The sequence below is a fragment of the Mchenga conophoros genome, linkage group LG2 (assembly GCF_057382185.1).
Source record: "Mchenga conophoros isolate Kocher_MC1m ecotype Shallow Benthic linkage group LG2, M_conophoros_male_GT1.1, whole genome shotgun sequence".
Lineage (NCBI taxonomy): Eukaryota > Metazoa > Chordata > Actinopteri > Cichliformes > Cichlidae > Mchenga > Mchenga conophoros.
This window is the reverse complement of record NC_140527.1, coordinates 31,375,303-31,396,465: the sequence shown is the minus strand read 5'-3', so window position 1 is coordinate 31,396,465 and position 21,163 is coordinate 31,375,303. Positions and strand designations below refer to the sequence as shown.

General features: G+C 41.3%; 2 protein-coding genes across 9 annotated transcripts in view; both read right to left on the bottom strand.

Moving 5' to 3' along the window:
- LOC146582302 (protocadherin gamma-A11-like) overlaps window positions 1-21,163 on the bottom strand; it is a 113,626-nt gene that overhangs the window by 72,319 nt on the left and 20,144 nt on the right. The window contains exon 1 of one of the 4 annotated variants that reach the window (XM_085294961.1): window positions 14,456-14,586. The exons of 2 other annotated variants lie outside the window; for them this stretch is intronic. The gene's annotated coding sequence lies outside the window, so the exon portion shown is untranslated. Of the gene's footprint in view, window positions 1-1,688; window positions 1,750-14,455; window positions 14,587-21,163 lie in introns of those variants that run through there. One more of the 4 variants, XM_085294998.1, reaches the window with a different exon arrangement.
- LOC146582303 (protocadherin gamma-C5-like) overlaps window positions 1-21,163 on the bottom strand; it is a 292,403-nt gene that overhangs the window by 261,196 nt on the left and 10,044 nt on the right. For 2 of the 5 annotated variants that reach the window (XM_085294789.1, XM_085294893.1), the window contains exon 1: window positions 18,549-21,067. The exons of 2 other annotated variants lie outside the window; for them this stretch is intronic. In XM_085294789.1, coding sequence (XP_085150915.1) covers window positions 18,549-20,933 — 2,385 coding nt within the window. In that variant the 5' untranslated portion in view covers window positions 20,934-21,067. Of the gene's footprint in view, window positions 1-10,666; window positions 13,179-18,548; window positions 21,068-21,163 lie in introns of those variants that run through there. One more of the 5 variants, XM_085294756.1, reaches the window with a different exon arrangement.

Sequence of the window (21,163 nt, the reverse complement as noted above, 5' to 3'; positions counted from 1 at the left end):
GACACCAGAGAGCCTCCGTGTGCAGCTTTGGGGACCAGCTCGGTCATGAAGGAGTTGCCCTCTGGGGAGGGGTACAGGATCTGAGGAGAGTTGTCATTCACATCTGAGATGAACACACTCACGGTCACGTTGCTGCTGAGAGGAGGAGAACCGTTGTCTCTGGCCATCACATGGACTTTAAAACTCTTGAACTGTTCATAATCAAACGACCTCACAGCGTGGATCACACCCGTGTCTCCGTTCACAGACAGATAGGAGGACACCGGGGCACCGTTCACCTCACCAGCTAACAGAGAATAAACCACTGTACCGTTCTGTCTCCAGTCGGGGTCTCGAGCACTAACGGAACATAAAGTGGAGCCCGGTTTGTTATTCTCACTCACATATGCGCTGTACGACTGCTCATCAAACACAGGTGGGTTGTCGTTGATGTCAGCTACAGATAACTGAACACTTTTAGAAGAGGACAGAGGTGGAGAGCCCTCGTCAGTGGCAGTGATTGTAATGTTGTAATTAGACACTAGTTCACGGTCCAGTTGTCCGGTGGTCACCAGAGAATAATAGTTTTTAATAGAAGGAACCAGCTTAAAGGGGACACCCTGCTGGATGGAGCAGCGGACTTGCCCGTTACTCTCAGAATCTCTGTCCTGCACGTTAACGATTCCTACCTCTGTACCTGGTGGTGAATTTTCTGGTACAGGATTTTTCAGGGACTTAATAGTTGTTATTGGAGCGTTGTCATTGACATCTGTAATTTCAATTATTAAGGTACAGTATGAGACCAACCCGAGACCGTCCTTTGCAGTAATTTGCATTTCGTATGACGACAAGTGCTCGTAATCTATTGGCCCACTTACTCGGACTTCACCGCTCTTCTGATCAATAGAAAACACGTTATAACGTTCATCTGAAATGTGATCAAATTCGTACGACACTTCTCCGTTGACGCCTTCATCTGCGTCAGTCGCGCTTACTGTGATCACAACTATGTCTAACGGGGAGTTTTCAAGTAGACTGGCTCCATAAACGGCCTGACTAAATACTGGTGCGTTATCATTGGCATCCAGCACGCTAACATGAATAACCGCAGTACCCGATCGCTGAGGCGTGCCCCCATCAGTTGCAACAAGCTCAATCGTTAGCTCTTTCTTTTGTTCTCTATCCAACTCTTTTTGTAGAATTAACTCGCTGTATTTTCCTCCTCCACCTTTTTCAATAACATTCAATCGGAAATATTCATTTGTTTCAATACTATATCCCTGGATTGCGTTTTGTCCGATATCAGCATCATGGGCTTCATCTAAACGATAGCGACTTCCTTTAGCTGCAGATTCACTTATTTCAAATTTGATGGTATCCTTCTTAAACTGCGGTGAATTATCGTTGATGTCTTGAATGTGGAAGCTAATGCGATGCAGCTCTAAAGGCTCCTCCAAAACAAGCTCTTGTTTTAAAATGCAAGTAGATTTTTTGCCACAAAGACCCTCTCTGTCAATCCTCTCGGTAACAATCACATCTCCAGTACTCCTATTAATTTCAAAATACCCTTTGCTGTTCCTGTCAACATCAATACGAGCCTTTCGAGTAGCCAGTTTTCCCACCTCAATTCCTATATCTTTTGCGATATTTTCGATAACAGAGCCTCGTTTAACTTCTTCCGGAAAAGAATAAGCAACATCTCCACAAACCGTTTGCAGCGCCAGAAGAAATACTCCCGAGAAGAAGACCCAGAACCCCGGAGATGCTTTGTTTTCCATTTTCCTTTTAAATCGATAAGGAATCCGCCAAGGGCAAGCCTTTTGGAGTAAAAATGAGCAGTCACCGGAATCCTCTTCGGACTATGTATGCAATTCCAACTAGAAACGTTGCTACCTCGCTGCTTTTGTCTGTGAAAAATCGGTCATGATCTAGAAACGTTTACACTGCGCAGAATAACAAATATGACCCTACTATGTATGTTGGTGGACAGCGACGCTATGAGAGAAATATTAGTATTGCAAACGCATTAAATGATGAGAGTCCTCTCAGGATAAAGAAGAAATGTATCCCGCCCTACAAACACTTTTATTTTATTTTATTTTATTTTATTTTATTTTATTTTATTTTATTTTATTTTATTTTATTTTATGAGCACATAACCTTCAGGCAGGAGATTTCTGCTGTACGTACTAATGTTGGCATGTTTGGAAAGCACGTAGTTAAAACAAAAGAGGAGAAGGTTAATCTAAGTTAGCTTCACCAACATGGACATATACACATCAACGCCTGCGTGGCAGCAGGGCCATGCTTGAAGAAACTGTCATACGAAGTTGAATACTGACAAATTAACGTAATGATAAAAAAATAAAAAATAGCGGTCTTATTTGCGACTATGGTGAAATCAGAATAATAAAAACAACAGCAGTAGCATTCCAAATGCTCATTGGGAGATAATATGGGCATTGGTGACAGCACTGAAGAATTACACGAGGGAGGGTAATATAACGGTTCAACCAAAATTAAAAACAAACAAAAATTGAACTGTACACTTTACAAGGGATACATCAATACGCTGACTGCAATTTATTTGGACTAAAGCTGTATATATATTCAGCTGTAGATGAATTTGATGTCAATCGAATCTCATACTAGTTAAGTGATTAGAAAGATATTCAAATATACACTATATTTACTGCTAGATTTAAGTGACAACTCAACAAGAAATGTGGCATTCAAACACAGTACTGAGAAGAAAAAACAGCGCTTGAATGAGCAGATATAAGGTGTCTTTAATTATTCTAAACCAAAAAGCCACAAGAGAAACTATATGGATATGTTATCTCATATCCCCATTTTAAAAAACACAAAAGAATAACTGAAAGTTTGAGACTGGCCGTTAAGTTTCAAGACCAGTTCAAAGTTAAGACATTTTTTTTAGTTTTTGTTTCTGTATCAGCCCTATTTAAAAAAATAAAATAAAATAAAATTAGCATATCAACAGTGGAATATTATAGACTTTCACCACTATTGATATCAATTTGCTGAACACTGAGGAACATGAACAAGTGACTTAATTCGGATTCAAAAGCACAAAGCCTACCTCCAGGGGGTCCAAAGAATCTTCAACAGTTTTAAAAAAGTCTGATGGACTTTTCTTCAGAGTCTGGTCAGCAGGCAGCGTGTTGTCATTGTATGATGTCACAAACTTAAAGTCACTGGTTCTTGAACCTGTGGTCAGGTACGTGTCATAATTGTAAGCACTGCGTAAAGTTCCTGTGCCATCAACATCTGCGTAATTAGGAGGGAGATAACCGCTGGGGATGGCAACTGCTCCATCAAACAACAGTCTGGGCTTTCTCCTGCGACAAAACCTCAAACCCAGGATGATGATGATGAAAGTCAGGAAAAAGGTGGACACAGACACCAGCGCGATGATCAGATAAGAGGTCAGTTTGGAATTGCTCTCATTAAAAGACAGATCCTTCAGTTCTGGCACCTCAGCCAAGTTATCAGAAATTAGTAAATACATGGAACAGGTGGCAGACAGAGAGGGCTGTCCGTTATCTTTCACTGCCACTACAAGGTTCTGTTTCATGCTGTCAGATTCAGAAATGTCCCGGTGTGTCCTGATCTCTCCGCTGTGGACACCAATAGTAAAAAGTCCCGGATCAGTGGATTTGACTATTTGATAGGACAGCCAAGCGTTCTGTCCGGAGTCCGCGTCCACCGCGATCACTTTGGACACCAGAGAGCCTCCGTGTGCAGCTTTGGGGACCAGCTCGGTCATGAAGGAGTTGCCATCTGGGGAAGGGTAGAGGATCTGAGGAGAGTTGTCATTCACATCTGAGATGAACACACTCACGGTCACGTTGCTGCTTAGAGGAGGAGAACCGTTGTCTCTGGCCATCACATGGATTTTAAAACTCTTGAACTGTTCATAATCAAACGACCTCACAGCGTGGATCACACCCGTGTCTCCGTTCACAGACAGATAGGAGGACACAGGGGCACCGTTCACCTCACCAGCTAACAGAGAATATACCACTGTACCGTTCTGTCTCCAGTCGGGGTCTCGAGCACTAACAGAACATAAAGTGGAGCCCATTTTATTATTCTCACTCACATATGCGCTGTACGATTGTTCCTCAAACACAGGTGGGTTGTCGTTGATATCAGCTACAGATAACTGAACACTTTTAGAAGAGGACAGAGGTGGAGAGCCCTCGTCAGTGGCAGTGATTGTAATGTTGTAATCAGACACTAGTTCGCGGTCCAGTTGTCCTGTGGTCACCAGAGAATAATAGTTTTTAATAGAAGGAACCAACTTAAAGGGGACACCCTGATGGATGGTGCAGCGGACCTGTTGATTTTTCCCAGAGTCTGCATCCTGCACATGAATGATGCCCACCTCTGTACCCAATGATATGCTCTCGGGTATGCGGTTTGATAACGAACTGATATGGATGACTGGGGCGTTATCATTGACGTCAGTTATATCTATTACAACTTTTGTTTCTGTAGAAAGGCCATAACCATCTTTCCCTTCAATTAGCATTTCAAACTTCGACTCTTCTTCATAATCAACATTTCTTGCAAGTATAATTTCTCCGGTATTTTCATTTAAAGAAAATATTTCCTTTGCTATATCACTTATTCCGCTGAATTCATATGTTACTTCACCATTAACTCCTTCATCTGCATCTGTAGCACTCACTGTTGCAACTACTGTATCTATAGGGGAGTTTTCAGGAAGAGAAGCCTCATAGATTGTATGAGTGAAAACTGGGGCGTTATCATTAGCATCCAGTACGGTGATGTTAATGACTACTGTGCCTGATTTCGGAGGATTGCCACCATCGACAGCTGTCAGCAATAAAGCCATATCTTGCTGCTCTTCACGATCTAATTCCCTGTCTAAAACTAACTCGCTGTATTTTGTGCCGACGGCATTCGTTAGTACGTTCAGAGCAAAATAATTATTCCTTTGCAAAATGTAATTCTGAACAGCATTTTGTCCTATGTCTGCATCGCGTGCTGCATTTATTCTGTAGCGAGAACCTTTCGGAGCTAATTCACCAATATCCAATTTAACGACGTCTTTAACAAAAACTGGTGGATTGTCATTTACATCCTGAATTTGCAAAGATATCCGGTGCGATTCGAGTGGATCTTCGAGTACTAGTTCACATTTTAAATTGCAAGAAACCTTAGCTCCACATAGCTCCTCACGATCAATCCGATCACCAACAACCAGTTCTCCAGCATCAACATTTATCTCGCAGTAACGTTTACGGTTTTCTTTGAGAGCAATCCGAGCCTTCCGAGCGGAAAGACTGCTTACTTGAAGCCCAAGGTCCTTGGCTATGTTTCCAATCACCGATCCTTGTTTCATTTCCTCGGGGAAAGAATAGCTCACATCGCCACAACACAGCTCTACTGCCAGAAGAAAACACATGAAAGTGCAGACAAGGTTCACCGAAAACACGAAATATGCCATCACTCAAAAAATAAACTGAATGAAAAAGAAGGAGGTGGTCAGCATTCCTCAGAAACACAAAATCATGTGTTCATGTGCGAGTACTTCAAGGAGTACAGTGCAGTGGCAAACAATAAGCTTTAACACTGTGGGTGGAGACGCTTGATTGTCTCATCTGTAGCCTGTTTTACAATTTTCGATTGGTAGACAGCGACACTCGCTGCATCCTACAAGGACTACAAAATAGCCTCAAGTTGACGAAAAGCAAGAAACTTAGCTAATCGAAAGAGACTTCATCCCGAGAAGAATGGCAGATGACAAAAGGCGCTTTCTATTGATTAATTCGGTTCTGTTTTATCTGTTCAATGCCATCTACCCCACGGTACGTTAGCAATAAAATGTAGTACTACATTGTTTGATACTGTTGCTACAAACATGTATTTCTTGTTTATAAATGTAATTGAGCAAAAACCTGTAAAAACTCTTAACTGAAAGCGTGAACCTGAAACAACATCCAAGCAAAAATTCAGCCTAAAAGAATGAGTCGCTGAATACCGAATTCAGCTCTGTAACAAAAGTCGAAACTATTATGAAGGAAAAAACATTTTTTTCTCATTATTCTATTAAATTATTCTGCAACGTTTTTTGTTTTGCTTAATTCATTTATTTATTTATTTATTTTTAACGAATGGGTAAATCCAACTGCAGAATTTCGTTGAATAATTAACACAACATATTTGACTGTGAGTAAATTCAAGAAAAAATTCTAATAATAATCACAACAAACAGAACGGAGTTTTATGATGTATGAAGGCAAACCTTTACAGGTATTCGCTCTACCAAACTAAGAGTTGAACCTTAGGAACATCCACAGTGAAAAATCCAGTATTCAATCTGCAGGATTTCGTATCGTTTATCTCTGTGATTTTTTGTTTCTTTTTTCTTAATTAATTAATTAATATATTCATTCAGTTGAAATAAGGCCAATGACATGAACTGATATTAAAACAAAAACGACGAATTTTTTGTAAAATTCTTGGTTAATGATGTTATTCGGAGCTTTACTAACTCAAGTTCATAAGTACAGTAATATACAATATTTTCATCCATGAAAAAAAAGTTTTATGAAAATAGTTGATTTGATTAAAAGAAAGTAACACCGAAGATGTGTTTCCGAAGAAGGGTTGAATTTTTTTTGAATGACGTAGGTGTAATGACGTCAACGTGGTATTCTTACCTGGGGAGGGTCGTCAGACTCCCCAAACGCATCGAGAAAATCTGATGGACTTTTCTTCAGAGTCTGATCAGCGGGCAGCGTGTTGTCATTGTATGATGTCACAAACTTAAAATCACTGGTTCTTGAACCTGTGGTCAGGTACGCGTCATAATTGTAAGTGCTGCGTAAAGTTCCTGTGCCATCAACATCTGCGTAATTAGGAGGGAGATAACCGCTGGGGATGGCAACTGCTCCATCAAACAACAGTCTGGGCTTTCTCCTGCGACAAAACCTCAAACCCAGGATGATGATGATGAAAGTCAGGAAAAACGTGGACACAGATGCCAACGCGATGATCAGATAAGAGGTCAGTTTGGAATTGCTCTCATTATAAGAAAGATCCTTCAGTTCTGGCACCTCAGCCAAGTTATCAGAAATAAGTAAATACATGGAACAGGTGGCAGACAGAGAGGGCTGTCCGTTATCTTTCACTGCCACTACAAGGTTCTGTTTCATGCTGTCAGATTCAGAAATGTCCCGGTGTGTCCTGATCTCTCCGCTGTGGACACCAATAGTAAAAAGTCCCGGATCAGTGGATTTGACTATTTGATAGGACAGCCAGGCGTTCTGTCCAGAGTCCGCGTCCACCGCGATCACTTTGGACACCAGAGAGCCTCCATGTGCAGCTTTGGGGACCAGCTCGGTCATGAAGGAGTTGCCCTCCGGAGAGGGGTACAGGATCTGAGGAGAGTTGTCATTCACATCTGAGATGAACACACTCACGGTCACGTTGCTGCTGAGAGGAGGAGAACCGTTGTCTCTGGCCATCACATGGACTTTAAAACTCCTGAACTGTTCATAATCAAACGACCTCACAGAGTGGATCACACCCGTGTCTCCGTTCACAGACAGATAGGAGGACACCGGGGCACCGTTCACCTCACCAGCTAACAGAGAATAAACCACTGTACCGTTCTGTCTCCAGTCGGGGTCTCGAGCACTAACGGAACATAAAGTGGAGCCAGGTTTGTTATTCTCACTCACATATGCGCTGTACGACTGTTCCTCAAACACAGGTGGGTTGTCGTTGATGTCAGCTACAGATAACTGAACACTTTTAGAAGAGGACAGAGGTGGAGAGCCCTCGTCAGTGGCAGTGATTGTAATGTTGTAATCAGACACTAGTTCACGGTCCAGTTGTCCTGTGGTCACCAGAGAATAATAGTTTTTAATAGAAGGAACCAACTTAAAGGGGACACCCTGCTGGATGGAGCAGCGGACCTGTCGGTTATTCTCAGAGTCTCTGTCCTGCACGTTAATGATGCCCACCTCTGTACCAGTTTGCGCGTTCTCGGGTATAGGATTAGACAGTGATTTTAAATAAACTACAGGGGCGTTATCATTTTCATCAGTTAGCTCTATGTAAACTTTTGCAGACGAACTTAATCCCAGACCGTCATTGGCTATGACTGGCAGTTCAAATGCATTCTTTTTCTCAAAATCAGTTGCGCCAATTACTCTGATTTCGCCAGTTTTAAAATCAATAGAAAACACCTTTTCATCGATATCTGACACGTGGCCAAAGTCATAGGACACCTCGCCATTCACTCCCTCATCAGCATCTGTAGCGCTGACTCTAACCACTACAGTATTAAGAGGAGAGTTTTCGGGTATGCTGGCTTTATAGACGGCTTGGCTGAATACTGGAGCATTATCATTAGCATCCAGTACGGTGACATGTATCATAACAGTGCTTGATCTCTGTGGTGAACCACCATCAACAGCTGTGAGAGGTAAATCAATCTCTCGCTGTGTTTCTCTGTCGAGTTTGTGATCAAGAACAAGCTCGACGTTGTTTGCATCAACCATTAAAATAAAGTTATCATTTTTTTGTAGACTGTACCTCTGAACAGAATTTTTGCCTATATCCGCATCGTGCGCGCCCTCTATTCGGAAACGAGTCCCCTTTTCTGCTGACTCCCTTATTTCCATTTTAATGGAATTTCTTTTGAATTGTGGAGAGTTGTCGTTTATATCTTGAACATGTAGATTTATACGATGTAGTTCTAAAGGATTCTCCAGTACAAGTTCCTGGATTAAAATGCATGACGATTTCGTGCCACAAAGACTCTCTCTGTCAAGCTGCTCGGCAACGCTCAAATCTCCCGTTTGTAAACTAACGGCACAAAATCGTTCGTTATCTCCTTCTGCGTCAACACGGGCCTTGCGAGATGACAATGTAGTAATATCCAGACCGAGATCCTTAGCTATATTTCCAAAGACAGTTCCTGGTTTCAGCTCCTCTTGGATAGAATAGCTTACTTCAGTACACACTGATTGCAGCGCAAGTATACAGACGACAAAGAGGGTAATCAGGCCAGGTTCTAAAAATCCACCGTATTCCATAATTACAAAAACAGAAACATCCGCCAGCAAAGAAAAGATACAACGGAGTTAGTTCACCTCTCGAACGCGTTTGCGATGGAGTGAATTAAACAAATCCAAATACAGAAATCAGCACTGCAATCCAATGGTTCCTTCCAACACAAAGCGCAGGAACAATGGGTGGAGACGATGGCGTTGACGTTACAATGTTTCAAAGTAATCTGGTAGACAGCGACACGATGTGTTCATTTCAGACAGAACATCAAGTAAAATACCAGATTGACAGGTTAATGACGTCATGCAACTATTTCCCATATAAACACAATTAAGCACCTTAATATGTTAAATTGTATTAATTTCATTAAAGCAAGTAACTACAGCCACAGTTTCTGCTAGGATCAAAGAATTTGTTAAGTGCTGTGATGGAAGTAAGTAAAACCATGTTGCAGTGCACACTTATAACGTTGTTTTAACGCCAGTGAACGCAGTATTTAGCATTTATCTACAAAATTGCAATATTGTGTTATTTAGCTTAAACTGCGATTAAACTTAACATTTTCTCTGCAAGTAAATTTTAATGAAAATAGCAGCATGTAAAATTTGTCTCCAAATTGCTTTCCGTATGGTTGCCTTCTATGTGTTCAGCACCATGGACAGAGTCTACTCAAACAAGTCCTTACGCTCAGTTTGTATAAAAGAAAAATACAGTCTTTGTCAGTATGTTACAACATTTTAAATGAAGAAAAGTAAAAGTAACAAATCATTAGTCATATGGCAGCACCTCTAGTCCAAAGAGCATGCACATTACTGTTGGTCGCAGTTAAAACATAACTTTAATAAACTTGGAAAACTGCACTAACTTGGAATCAAACTATTCAAGGGATGCATGTAGCTATAGGGCAATTTTAGCAGACTTGCCAAAAAAGAAACACAATATACTTGTATTAACCAATGATCCTCCTCTGAAAGCACAATGACTATTGTTTTAAACATTTCTCCATAAACAGATGAACTAAAGCTTTCTGGGAGAATCCTTTTGGCTTTTCTTATGTCTGTTTATGGCCTTACAGTATGTGTTCAAAGTGAGTTATTACTCAGATAATTATCTACTGAGAGTGCAATAATAATTAATCTGAAGATGAACCATTGCTGAAAGGAAAACAAGTAACGTCTTAAAGAAGGGATGGGGTTCTAAAAAGTAAGTAGACAGTTCAACTTTTTCATCTTTCAATGAGAAAAATATTAGGAAGACAAAACAATATAATTCCACTATTTCTAATTGACATATAACATACTAAGTTATTAGATAAAACAGTAAATTGATGCCACTGGAGCAACAACACCTAAAAGAAAACTGATCTGATAGATAAGAAGATTAAAAATATAATAATAATCGTTGAGTATTTTCTGACAATATGTTCTGGCAAGTTAATTGTGAATGGGGTGTTAACTAAACATTTGCCTTTGATGAATGTTAGTTAAGAACATTTGATATAATAGCATTTAAAAAAATGTAACTGAAATAGACGGTTGCTCGAAATTGGCAAATATCATGTAGAGATTGACATCACACGTTTCTCAAAAAGAAGCTTATTTCAGTCTTTTCTTACCTGGGGAGGGTCGTCCGACTCCCCAAACGCCTCGAGAAAATCTGATGGACTTTTCTTCAGAGTCTGATCAGCGGGCAGCGTGTTGTCATTGTATGATGTCACAAACTTAAAATCACTGGTTCTTGAACCTGTGGTCAGGTACGCGTCATAATTGTAAGTGCTGCGTAAAGTTCCTGTGCCATCAACATCTGCGTAATTAGGAGGGAGATAACCGCTGGGGATGGCAACTGCTCCGTCAAACAACAGTCTGGGCTTTCTCCTGCGACAAAACCTCAAACCCAGGATGATGATGATGAAAGTCAGGAAAAATGTGGACACAGACACCAACGCGATGATCAGATAAGAGGTCAGTTTGGAATTGCTCTCATTATAAGACAGATCCTTCAGTTCTGGTACCTCAGCCAAGTTATCAGAAATAAGTAAATACATGGAACAGGTGGCAGACAGAGAGGGCTGTCCGTTATCTTTCACTGCCACTACAAGGTTCTGTTTCGTGCTGTCAGATTCAGAAATGTCCCGCTGTGTCCTGATCTCTCCGCTGTGGACACCAATAGTAAAAAGTCCCGGATCAGTGGATTTGACTATTTGATAGGACAGCCAGGCGTTCTGTCCGGAGTCCGCGTCCACCGCGATCACTTTGGACACCAGAGAGCCTCCGTGTGCAACTTTGGGGACCAGCTCGGTCATGAAGGAGTTGCCCTCCGGGGAGGGGTACAGGATCTGAGGAGAGTTGTCATTCACATCTGAGATGAACACACTCACGGTCACGTTGTTGCTGAGAGGAGGAGAACCATTGTCTCTGGCCATCACGTGGACTTTGAAGCTCCTGAACTGTTCATAATCAAACGACCTCACAGCGTGGATCACACCCGTGTCTCCGTTCACAGACAGATACGAGGACACCGGGGCACCGTTCACCTCACTAGCTAACAGAGAATAAACCACTGTACCGTTCTGTCTCCAGTCGGGGTCTCGAGCACTAACGGAACATAAAGTGGAGCCCGGTTTGTTATTCTCACTCACATATGCGCTGTACGATTGTTCCTCAAACACAGGTGGGTTGTCGTTGATGTCAGCTACAGATAACTGAACACATTTAGAAGAGGACAGAGGTGGAGAGCCCTCGTCAGTGGCAGTGATTGTAATGTTGTAATCAGACACTAGTTCGCGGTCTAGTTGTCCTGTGGTCACCAGAGAATAATAGTTTTTAATAGACGGAACCAACTTAAAGGGGACACCCTGCTGGATGGAGCAGCGGACCTGTCCGTTATACTCAGAGTCTTTGTCCTGCACGTTAATGATGCCCACCTCTGTACCAGGCGGCACGTTCTCTGCAGGGGGGTTCATTAGTGACTTTATATATATTACTGGTGCATTGTCATTAACATCGGTGATATCGATCATTACTTTAGCGTCGGATGAAAGCCCATAACCATCTTTGGCCTCTATACGCATCTCATATTTTGAATTTGTCTCAAAATCAAGCATTCCTGTGACCTTTATCTCTCCTGTTTTACTGTCCAGTGAAAAAACCCTTTTAGCTTTTTCTGTGATGCGATTAAATTCGTACGACACCTCTCCGTTCACTCCTTCATCTGCATCAATTGCGCTTACAATTACAACTAAAGTGTTAAGATTTGAATCTTCAGGTAGATTGGCTTTGTAAACGGCCTGGTCAAACACTGGCGCGTTATCGTTAGCATCCAACACAGTAACGTGTATAACGGCACTTCCTGACCTCTGTGGATTTCCACCATCGACTGCAGTCAGGATGAAATTTAAATCGTGCTCCTTTTCGCGGTCTAGCTCTTTATCTAGCACCAGCTCGATGCTCTTAGTCCCATCAGCATCTTCTCGAACAGATAAAACAAAATGGTCATTCTTTTGTAAACTGTATTCTTTGACTGCGTTCTGCCCAATATCTACATCATGTGCTTCATTGACGCGGTATCGAGCTCCTTTATCTGCTGATTCTCTTATTTCCAACTTAACTGTATCTTTGGGGAAAACTGGTGAATTGTCGTTTACATCCAGAATAAGCAGTGAAATACGGTGCAGCTCCAAAGGGCTCTCCACGACTAATTCAAATTTAAGCATGCACGAAAGCCTCTCCCCGCACAGCTCCTCCCTGTCAATCTTCTCCCTGATGACAAAATTTCCAGTCTTGAGGTCAATGTCGCAGTAATGCTGGTAGTTTTCCTCTGTATCAATCCGGGCTTTACGAGTGAACAATTTTGCTACTTCCAGGCCGAGATCCTTGGCAATATTCCCAACAATGGATCCCGGTCTCATCTCCTCCGGTGCAGAATAGCTGAGGTCCGCAGCGGTTATCTCGAAAAACAGAGCAAAACCGAACACAAAACAGAGCGAGGCTTGTCTTTTTAGGGCCATTTTTTCACCCAAAATGACACGAATACAAAAATGCCCCTTCCGCTGGGAATATTACACAAAGTAATAAAAAAACAGCGTATACCGCGACTACAACAATGGTAGCTCTAGTTTTAGACTAATATCTTCGTTGGTAGTGGGTGGGGAATTGAACCTCTTCACATCTGCTAGTGAGCAGCGACGCTGTGAGTTAATTTGAGATATTACAAATAAACATGTTATAAGCTAGTATAAAATGCCACAGTTACAGCCACAACGACCACCGTAATCGTTTTGTTGCCAATTTTAATTCACAAAAGAAACCGATTTTTCCTGCAAGTTTGGACTTTGATTTTGTGTTAAAGTACAAAAAAGCACAAAGTTTCATTCAGCACCACAGACAGCGCTTCAAGGGTGAGGAAAAGACATACATACTTCCCTCATTTAAATTTTCTGAAAGTGACAACATGATGGACTTTTCTAAAAACACATTAAAATAACACTAGTTCTATATTTTTAAAAAACAAATATTTATTGGAGAATCTAAAGTCCCGCAAAAGAAAAAAACAGGATGTTTAATCATAGGGCATAGAAAATGAGTGAAAGAAATTTTTAACGAAGAATAAAAGAATAATAATTTCATTTAGTCTATTGTTTGATGATTAAAAAACGCCTGGAACTACAACCTCTAATAGGCGTTTGCAGTAGACACACAATTTACACGGACAAAATTAATCAATATTCTAAGTGGTCTTGAAATTTGAGAGAGAATTTGTTTATTTTTCCATTAATTAAGTAAATGTGCCGTGTGTTAAACGTAGTTAGTAAACATCACTTAACAACAGTTTCTATAAATGTACTAAAATTGTTTTTTAAAACATTTCATCTGTAGCATAAGTACAAGTTTAACGAGCTCGTGATTACACGAATTACATTCAAAATATCAAACTGACTAGTGGAACTTCACATCTAACAGCAAGCAATGGACGTATTAGGCACACTGTCCTACAGAGAATTAACTGATAATTAAATTGATAAATGTTATTGACCACTCAGTATTTCAGAATGTCAATTTGTGATGACTGACAATTTTCACTTAAACATGACTAAAGTTATAATTCAACAAGTTGCAGACAAGTAATAATCGTAAAATATTTTTTAATCATTTAATATCTTTTTAAAATGGCAAAAGCCAGTAAAATAACTGCATAACTAGTGACATTTGGAAACAAAACGTGCACATCAGTCACTTCAAAAGGGCTGTGCCGAAAAAAGGAATATCAAGAAAATGCGTGCCAGTGAATGCCTTCCTATGAATCAACACCTCTAAAAGGTTTAAAAACTGAGAAGAAAGTAGCTGAAGTGCATAACATTACACTGCAACGTTAAATTAGATTATTTTTAAAAAAAAACATGTCCTACCTCTACAGACTCATCTGGATTATCAAACATTTCAGCAAAGTCTGATGGACTTTTCTTCAGAGTCTGGTCAGCAGGCAGCGTGTTGTCATTGTACGATGTCACAAACTTAAAGTCACTGGTTCTTGAACCTGTGGTCAGGTACGCATCATAATTGTAAGCGCTTTGTAAAGTTCCTGTGCCATCAACATCTGCGTAATTAGGAGGGAGATAACCGCTGGGGATGGCCACTGCTCCGTCAAACAACAGTCTGGGCTTTCTCCTGCGACAAAACCTCAAACCCAGGATGATGATGATGAAAGTCAGAAAAAACGTGGACACAGACACCAGCGCGATGATCAGATAAGAGGTCAGTTTGGAATTGCTCTCATTATAAGACAGATCCTTCAGTTCTGGCACCTCAGCCAAGTTATCAGAAATAAGTAAATACATGGAACAGGTGGCAGACAGAGAGGGCTGTCCGTTATCTTTCACTGCCACTACAAGGTTCTGTTTCATGCTGTCAGATTCAGAAATGTCCCGCTGTGTCCTGATCTCTCCGCTGTGGACACCAATGGTAAAAAGTCCCGGATCAGTGGATTTGACTATTTGATAGGACAGCCAGGCGTTCTGTCCGGAGTCTGCGTCCACCGCGATCACTTTGGACACCAGAGAGCCTCCGTGTGCAGCTTTGGGGACCAGCTCGGTCATGAAGGAGTTGCCCTCCAGGGAGGGATACAGGATCTGAGGAGAGTTGTCATTCACATCTGAGATGAACACACTCACGGTCACGTTGCTGCTGAGTGGAGGAGAACCATTGTCTCTGGCCATCACGTGGACTTTAAAACTCCTGAACTGTTCATAATCAAACGACCTCACAGCGTGGATCACACCCGTGTCTCCGTTCACAGACAGATAGGAGGACACCGGGGCACCGTTCACCTCACCAGCTAACAGAGAATAAACCACTGTACCGTTCTGTCTCCAGTCGGGGTCTCGAGCACTAACGGAACATAAAGTGGAGCCCGGTTTGTTATTCTCACTCACATATGCGCTGTACGACTGTTCCTCGAACACAGGTGGGTTGTCGTTGATGTCAGCTACAGATAACTGAACACTTTTAGAAGAGGACAGAGGTGGAGAGCCCTCGTCAGTGGCAGTGATTGTAATGTTGTAATCGGACACTAGTTCGCGGTCCAGTTGTCCCGTGGTGACCAGAGAATAATAGTTTTTAATAGACGGAACCAACTTAAAGGGGACACCCTGCTGGATGGAGCAGCGGACCTGTCCGTTATTCCCAGAGTCTTTGTCCTGCACGTTAATGATTCCCACCTCTGTACCAGGTGACGCGTTCTCGGGTATGGAGTTAGATAGTGATTTTAAACTAATCCCAGGTGGGTTGTCATTTACATCTGACAGCTCAATTATTACTTTTGAGTCTGAGGTAAGACCATATCCGTCTTTAGCATCTACACGCATTTCATAAACGGACTCTTCTTCAAAATCCAAAGGTCCGATTACCTTTATTTCTCCTGTGATGTGATTTAAATCAAACGCTCTTCTGCCAGTCTCTGATATACGACTTAGCTCATAAGTCACCTTACCATTTAGACCTTCATCTGCATCAGTTGCAGCCACTTTAACCACTACAGTATATAAAGGAGAATTTTCAGGAAGACTGGCTTTATACACAGGTTGACTAAAAACCGGAGCGTTATCGTTAGCGTCTAAGACAATTACATGCACGGTAGTCGTGCCACTTCTTTTAGGACTGCCCCCATCCAATGCAGTAAGCAGTAATCGGAATTCCCGCTGTTCCTCGCGATCCAATTCCTTTTGCAACACTAGTTCAGCAAATCTGCCTCCATCTAATTTAGTCTGCATTTTCAGCACTAGATAACTGTTAGTCTGCAACACATATCTTTGAACAGCGTTTTGTCCAATATCGAGATCGTGTGCTTCCAAAATACGGAAACGGGATCCCTTTACAGCCAATTCATTGATTTCTATTTTTATTTCGTCTTTCGCAAAAACAGGTTGATTGTCATTGATATCTTGTATTTGTAATGAAATTCGATGTAACACAAGTGGCGCCTCTAAGACCAATTCAGATTTGAGGATGCAAGATGCCTTTTCGCCACAAAGAGCCTCTCTATCAATCCTCTCAGCTACAATTAAATCGCCAGTGCTTGGATTTATGTCACAATACCGTTTACGGTTCAGATCGCTGTCAATGCGGGCCTTTCGAACAGATAATTCCCCCACGTTCAGTCCGAGGTCCCTTGCTACATTTCCTATGACAGATCCGGTCTTCATTTCCTCTGGAAAAGAATAGCTCACATCTCCATAGCCGAAGAGAAAGGATTGAAGAAAGAAAGCAAAGCTGTATAGCAGGCCCGCCACCGAATTTCTACTGTGTGCCATCTTTGGACAAAAAATACAAAGAAAAACACTCGAAAACGTTTAACAGTCCAAACTGTATCAGTGCGACAACAAGTGCGCTCTTTTCACATCAGTTATAATCGAAAATATTTCCAGAGAATGGTGGACAAAAGCACACCCAAAGGGACAGTTTGACAATGACAAGACTGCATTAACACTAACAAACCAAGAGCTATGGATGGAGGTATGTTTCCACTGCTGGTAAACAGCGACCCTCTGAGTTCATATGCGTTGTCTGCACGTGAAATATTTAACTTGCAGACAACGCATTGATTTCCTTTATGACCACAGCACACACAGCACACTTCTTAAAAAAAAAAAGGGGGGGGGGGGGTTACAGCTAAATGTATTGTCAATTTATATTTTAATACCGATCTGGGTAGGCAACATTTTTCGACTGGTAAAAACATTAATTACAAAAGAAAATTAGTAGTCCCAGTAACGTCCACGTTCAATTACCATTTCACTGGTGCGCATTCTCCCTAAAAAAATGGAAAATGCATAAGTAAAGTAAATACAAACATAAGCACTATTCTTCGGGTAGAGTAAGAAGTATAAAAACATGAAAAATCAACTTAAGAAGCTTTAAATATCATCCACAAATCACAAGCCAGGGCAAATATTCATCAGAGAAATAAAATGAATGACAATATTGAGCTTAATCAAGTGTTTTCCTAATTCGTGAGGGTCCATTTATCAGTACGGGCAAATGTAACCTCATTGGAAAGGAAATAACCCATGATTACTATTGAGAATTACCATCTGAATAATACCGTAGATTTTAAAAACAACAAGCATTCTTGTACTGTAAGTGAATCTCTAAAGGACAGGGTGATGACACTTTTTCAACCTGGTGGAAGGTTATGAAGTCCATGGAAAGGTGAGTGTTTGTTACTTTGTTGTTTTTTAATTTGTTGAGTTAAGAACCTAAGAAAACCAAACAAACAGCAATTTGAACTTTAACATGTCAATCTGAATTATGATAGTTCATATATCAGCAATATCTTCTGCATAGAATTTTGTGCTTTTGATATCTATTACTAACTTCTATTAACAGTATAATGCCAGAGAAAGACTCCATCACTTTGGAGTCTCTCTCTGGCATTATATGGTTAATACATCTTTTGAAATGGGAAAAGTTCATTTCTAATTCTGGACTTGGAAAAAGTAAAACCTGACAAATAAAGTCAATTCTTTTTCCATTTCTATAGCCGAATGTTTTTTTCTTAATTATCATTCCCCTAAATCTTTCTATTGTGTAATGAATTGCAGCTTCTAATACACGTGCTGAAGTTCATAGTTCAGAAGAGAAAATTAAAATGCATTATAGTGACATAAAAATAGATTTAAGGACACTGTTTCTACTAAGGCAGTATCTGACTACAATATGACTGCTTTCATTAATATTAAATGAAATAAAATATATGGAATTAAAAACCTAAAAAAGATTCCGAATATCTATACAAGAAAGTTTGATTGGTTAAGGTGCAAATTTATCCCCAACAGATTTATAAATTTAACGCCAGTAAGTAAGTCATACCTCTAGAGACGCATCTGATTCTTCAAATGCATCAGCAAAATCTGATGGACTTCAAAGACAATACTATAAATGTAAAAACTTAAAGACATAACAAAACACTGCGATTTTGATAACCCAGTTATTTCAGCATCCTACCTCTATTGGAGTTTCGAGATCTTCAAACGCATCAGCAAAGTCTGATGGACTTTTCTTCAGAGTCTGGTCAGCAGGCAGCGTGTTGTCATTGTATGATGTCACAAACTTAAAGTCACTGGTTCTTGAACCTGTGGTCAGGTATGCATCATAATTGTAAGTGCTGCGTAAAGTTCCTGTGCCATCAACATCTGCGTAATTAGGAGGGAGATAACCGCTGGGGATGGCAACTGCTCCGTCAAACAACAGTCTGGGCTTTCTCCTGCGACAAAACCTCAAACCCAGGATGATGATGATGAAAGTCAGAAAAAACGTAGACATAGACACCAGCGCGATGATCAGATAAGAGGTCAGTTTGGAATTCTTCTCATCATAAGACAGATCTTTCAGTTCTGGCACCTCCGCCAAGTTATCAGAAATTAGTAAATACATGGAACAGGTGGCAGACAGAGAGGGTTGTCCGTTATCTTTCACTGCCACTACAAGGTTCTGTTTCATGCTGTCAGATTCAGAAATGTCTCGCTGTGTCCTGATCTCTCCGCTGTGGACACCAATGGTAAAAAGTCCCGGATCAGTGGATTTGAATATATGATAGGACAGCCAGGCGTTCTGTCCGGAGTCCGCGTCCACCGCGATCACTTTGGACACCAGAGAGCCTCCGTGTGCAGCTTTGGGGACCAGCTCGGTCATGAAGGAGTTGCCCTCCAGGGAGGGATACAGGATCTGAGGAGAGTTGTCATTCACATCTGAGATGAACACACTCACGGTCACGTTGCTGCTGAGTGGAGGAGAACCGTTGTCTCTGGCCATCACGTGGACTTTAAAACTCCTGAACTGTTCATAATCAAACGACCTCACAGCATGGATCACACCCGTGTCTCCGTTCACAGACAGATAGGAGGACACCGGGGCACCGTTCACCTCACCAGCTAACAGAGAATAAACCACTGTACCGTTCTGTCTCCAGTCGGGGTCTCGAGCACTAACGGAACATAAAGTGGAGCCAGGTTTGTTATTCTCACTCACATATGCGCTGTACAACTGCTTATCAAACACAGGTGGGTTGTCGTTGATGTCAGCTACAGATAACTGAACACTTTTAGAAGAGGACAGTGGTGGAGAGCCCTCGTCAGTGGCAGTGATTGTAATGTTGTAATCAGACACTAGTTCACGGTCCAGTTTCCCTGTGGTCACCAGAGAATAATAGTTTTTAATAGAAGGAACCAACTTAAAGGGGACACCCTGCTGAATGGAGCAGCGGACCTGTCCATTATATTCAGAGTCTCTGTCCTGCACGTTAATGATGCCCACCTCTGTACCAGGTGGCACATTCTCAGGTATGGGATTTGACAGTGTCTTCAGGTATATAAATGGTGTATTATCATTTACATCAGTCACATCTATTAAAACTCTAGCATAAGATGTTAGTCCTAAACCATCTTTGGCTTTTACCCTCATTTCAAAAAAACTTCTTTCTTCATAGTCAATTACACCAGTTACTTTAATTTCTCCCGTTTTGGAATCAATGGAAAATACATTTATGTCGTTGTCAGACACATGGCCAAACTGATATGCTACATCTCCATTCACTCCTTCGTCTGCATCTGTGGCACTGACTTTAATCACTGTTGTATCTAAAGGAGAGTTTTCAGGCAGACTGGCTTTATAAACGGCCTGGCTGAACTCTGGGGCGTTATCATTAGCATCCAGCACAGTGACGTGTATGGCTACGGTACCGGATCTCTGAGGAGATCCACCGTCCAAAGCTGTGAGGAGTAAATTAATCTCCTTTTGTTTCTCTCGATCAAGTTTATTCTGTAGAACAAGTTCAACTCTATTGCTATCAACAGCCAGAATAAAGTTGTCGTTCTTATGTAGGCTGTATCTTTGCACATCATTTTGACCAATATCTGCGTCATGGGCCTCTTCAATTGAGAAGCGGTTACCCTTCTCTGCTGACTCCCTTATTTCCATTCTTATCAAATTTTCGTTAAATTGCGGTGCATTGTCGTTCACATCTTGAATATGCAGACTTACATGGTGAAGCTCCAAAGGATTTTCTAACACCAGATCTACTTTTAGAACACAAGAAGGTTTCTTCCCGCAAAGGCTTTCCCTGTCAATTCTCTCCGATGTGATCAAATCTCCGGTTCTCATATTAATTTCACAGTACCTTTTCCGAGATCCTTCAAAATCAACACGGGCTTGTCGTGAAGCTAAGGTTCCAAAATTAACACTGAGGTCCTTCGCGACGTTTCCAATGACATAGTCTCGTTTCATTTCTTCTGGAATAGAGTAACTCAGGTCCCCATAAACCAGGCGCAGCGTTACAACAAACAAAGCAGACCGGAGAATCAGTCTTAACCCTGAAAATCCTTTGTCTCCCATCCTGATACAAAAACGTGACCGCAGTGCTTCTGATGCACTTTCCAGAGCAAAAACAACAACGTGATTCGTAAACGATTCAACAATCCAAAGTGTAATATCACGATGAAACACGGAGAAACATGTCTGCAAACGTAACTGGTTCTCAGGGAATTACAGTCGACATCTGTGTAGTAGCAGTGGGTGGAGTGGTGTGTGTGTCAGTGTGCTATCAGCCAACAGCGACACCACGA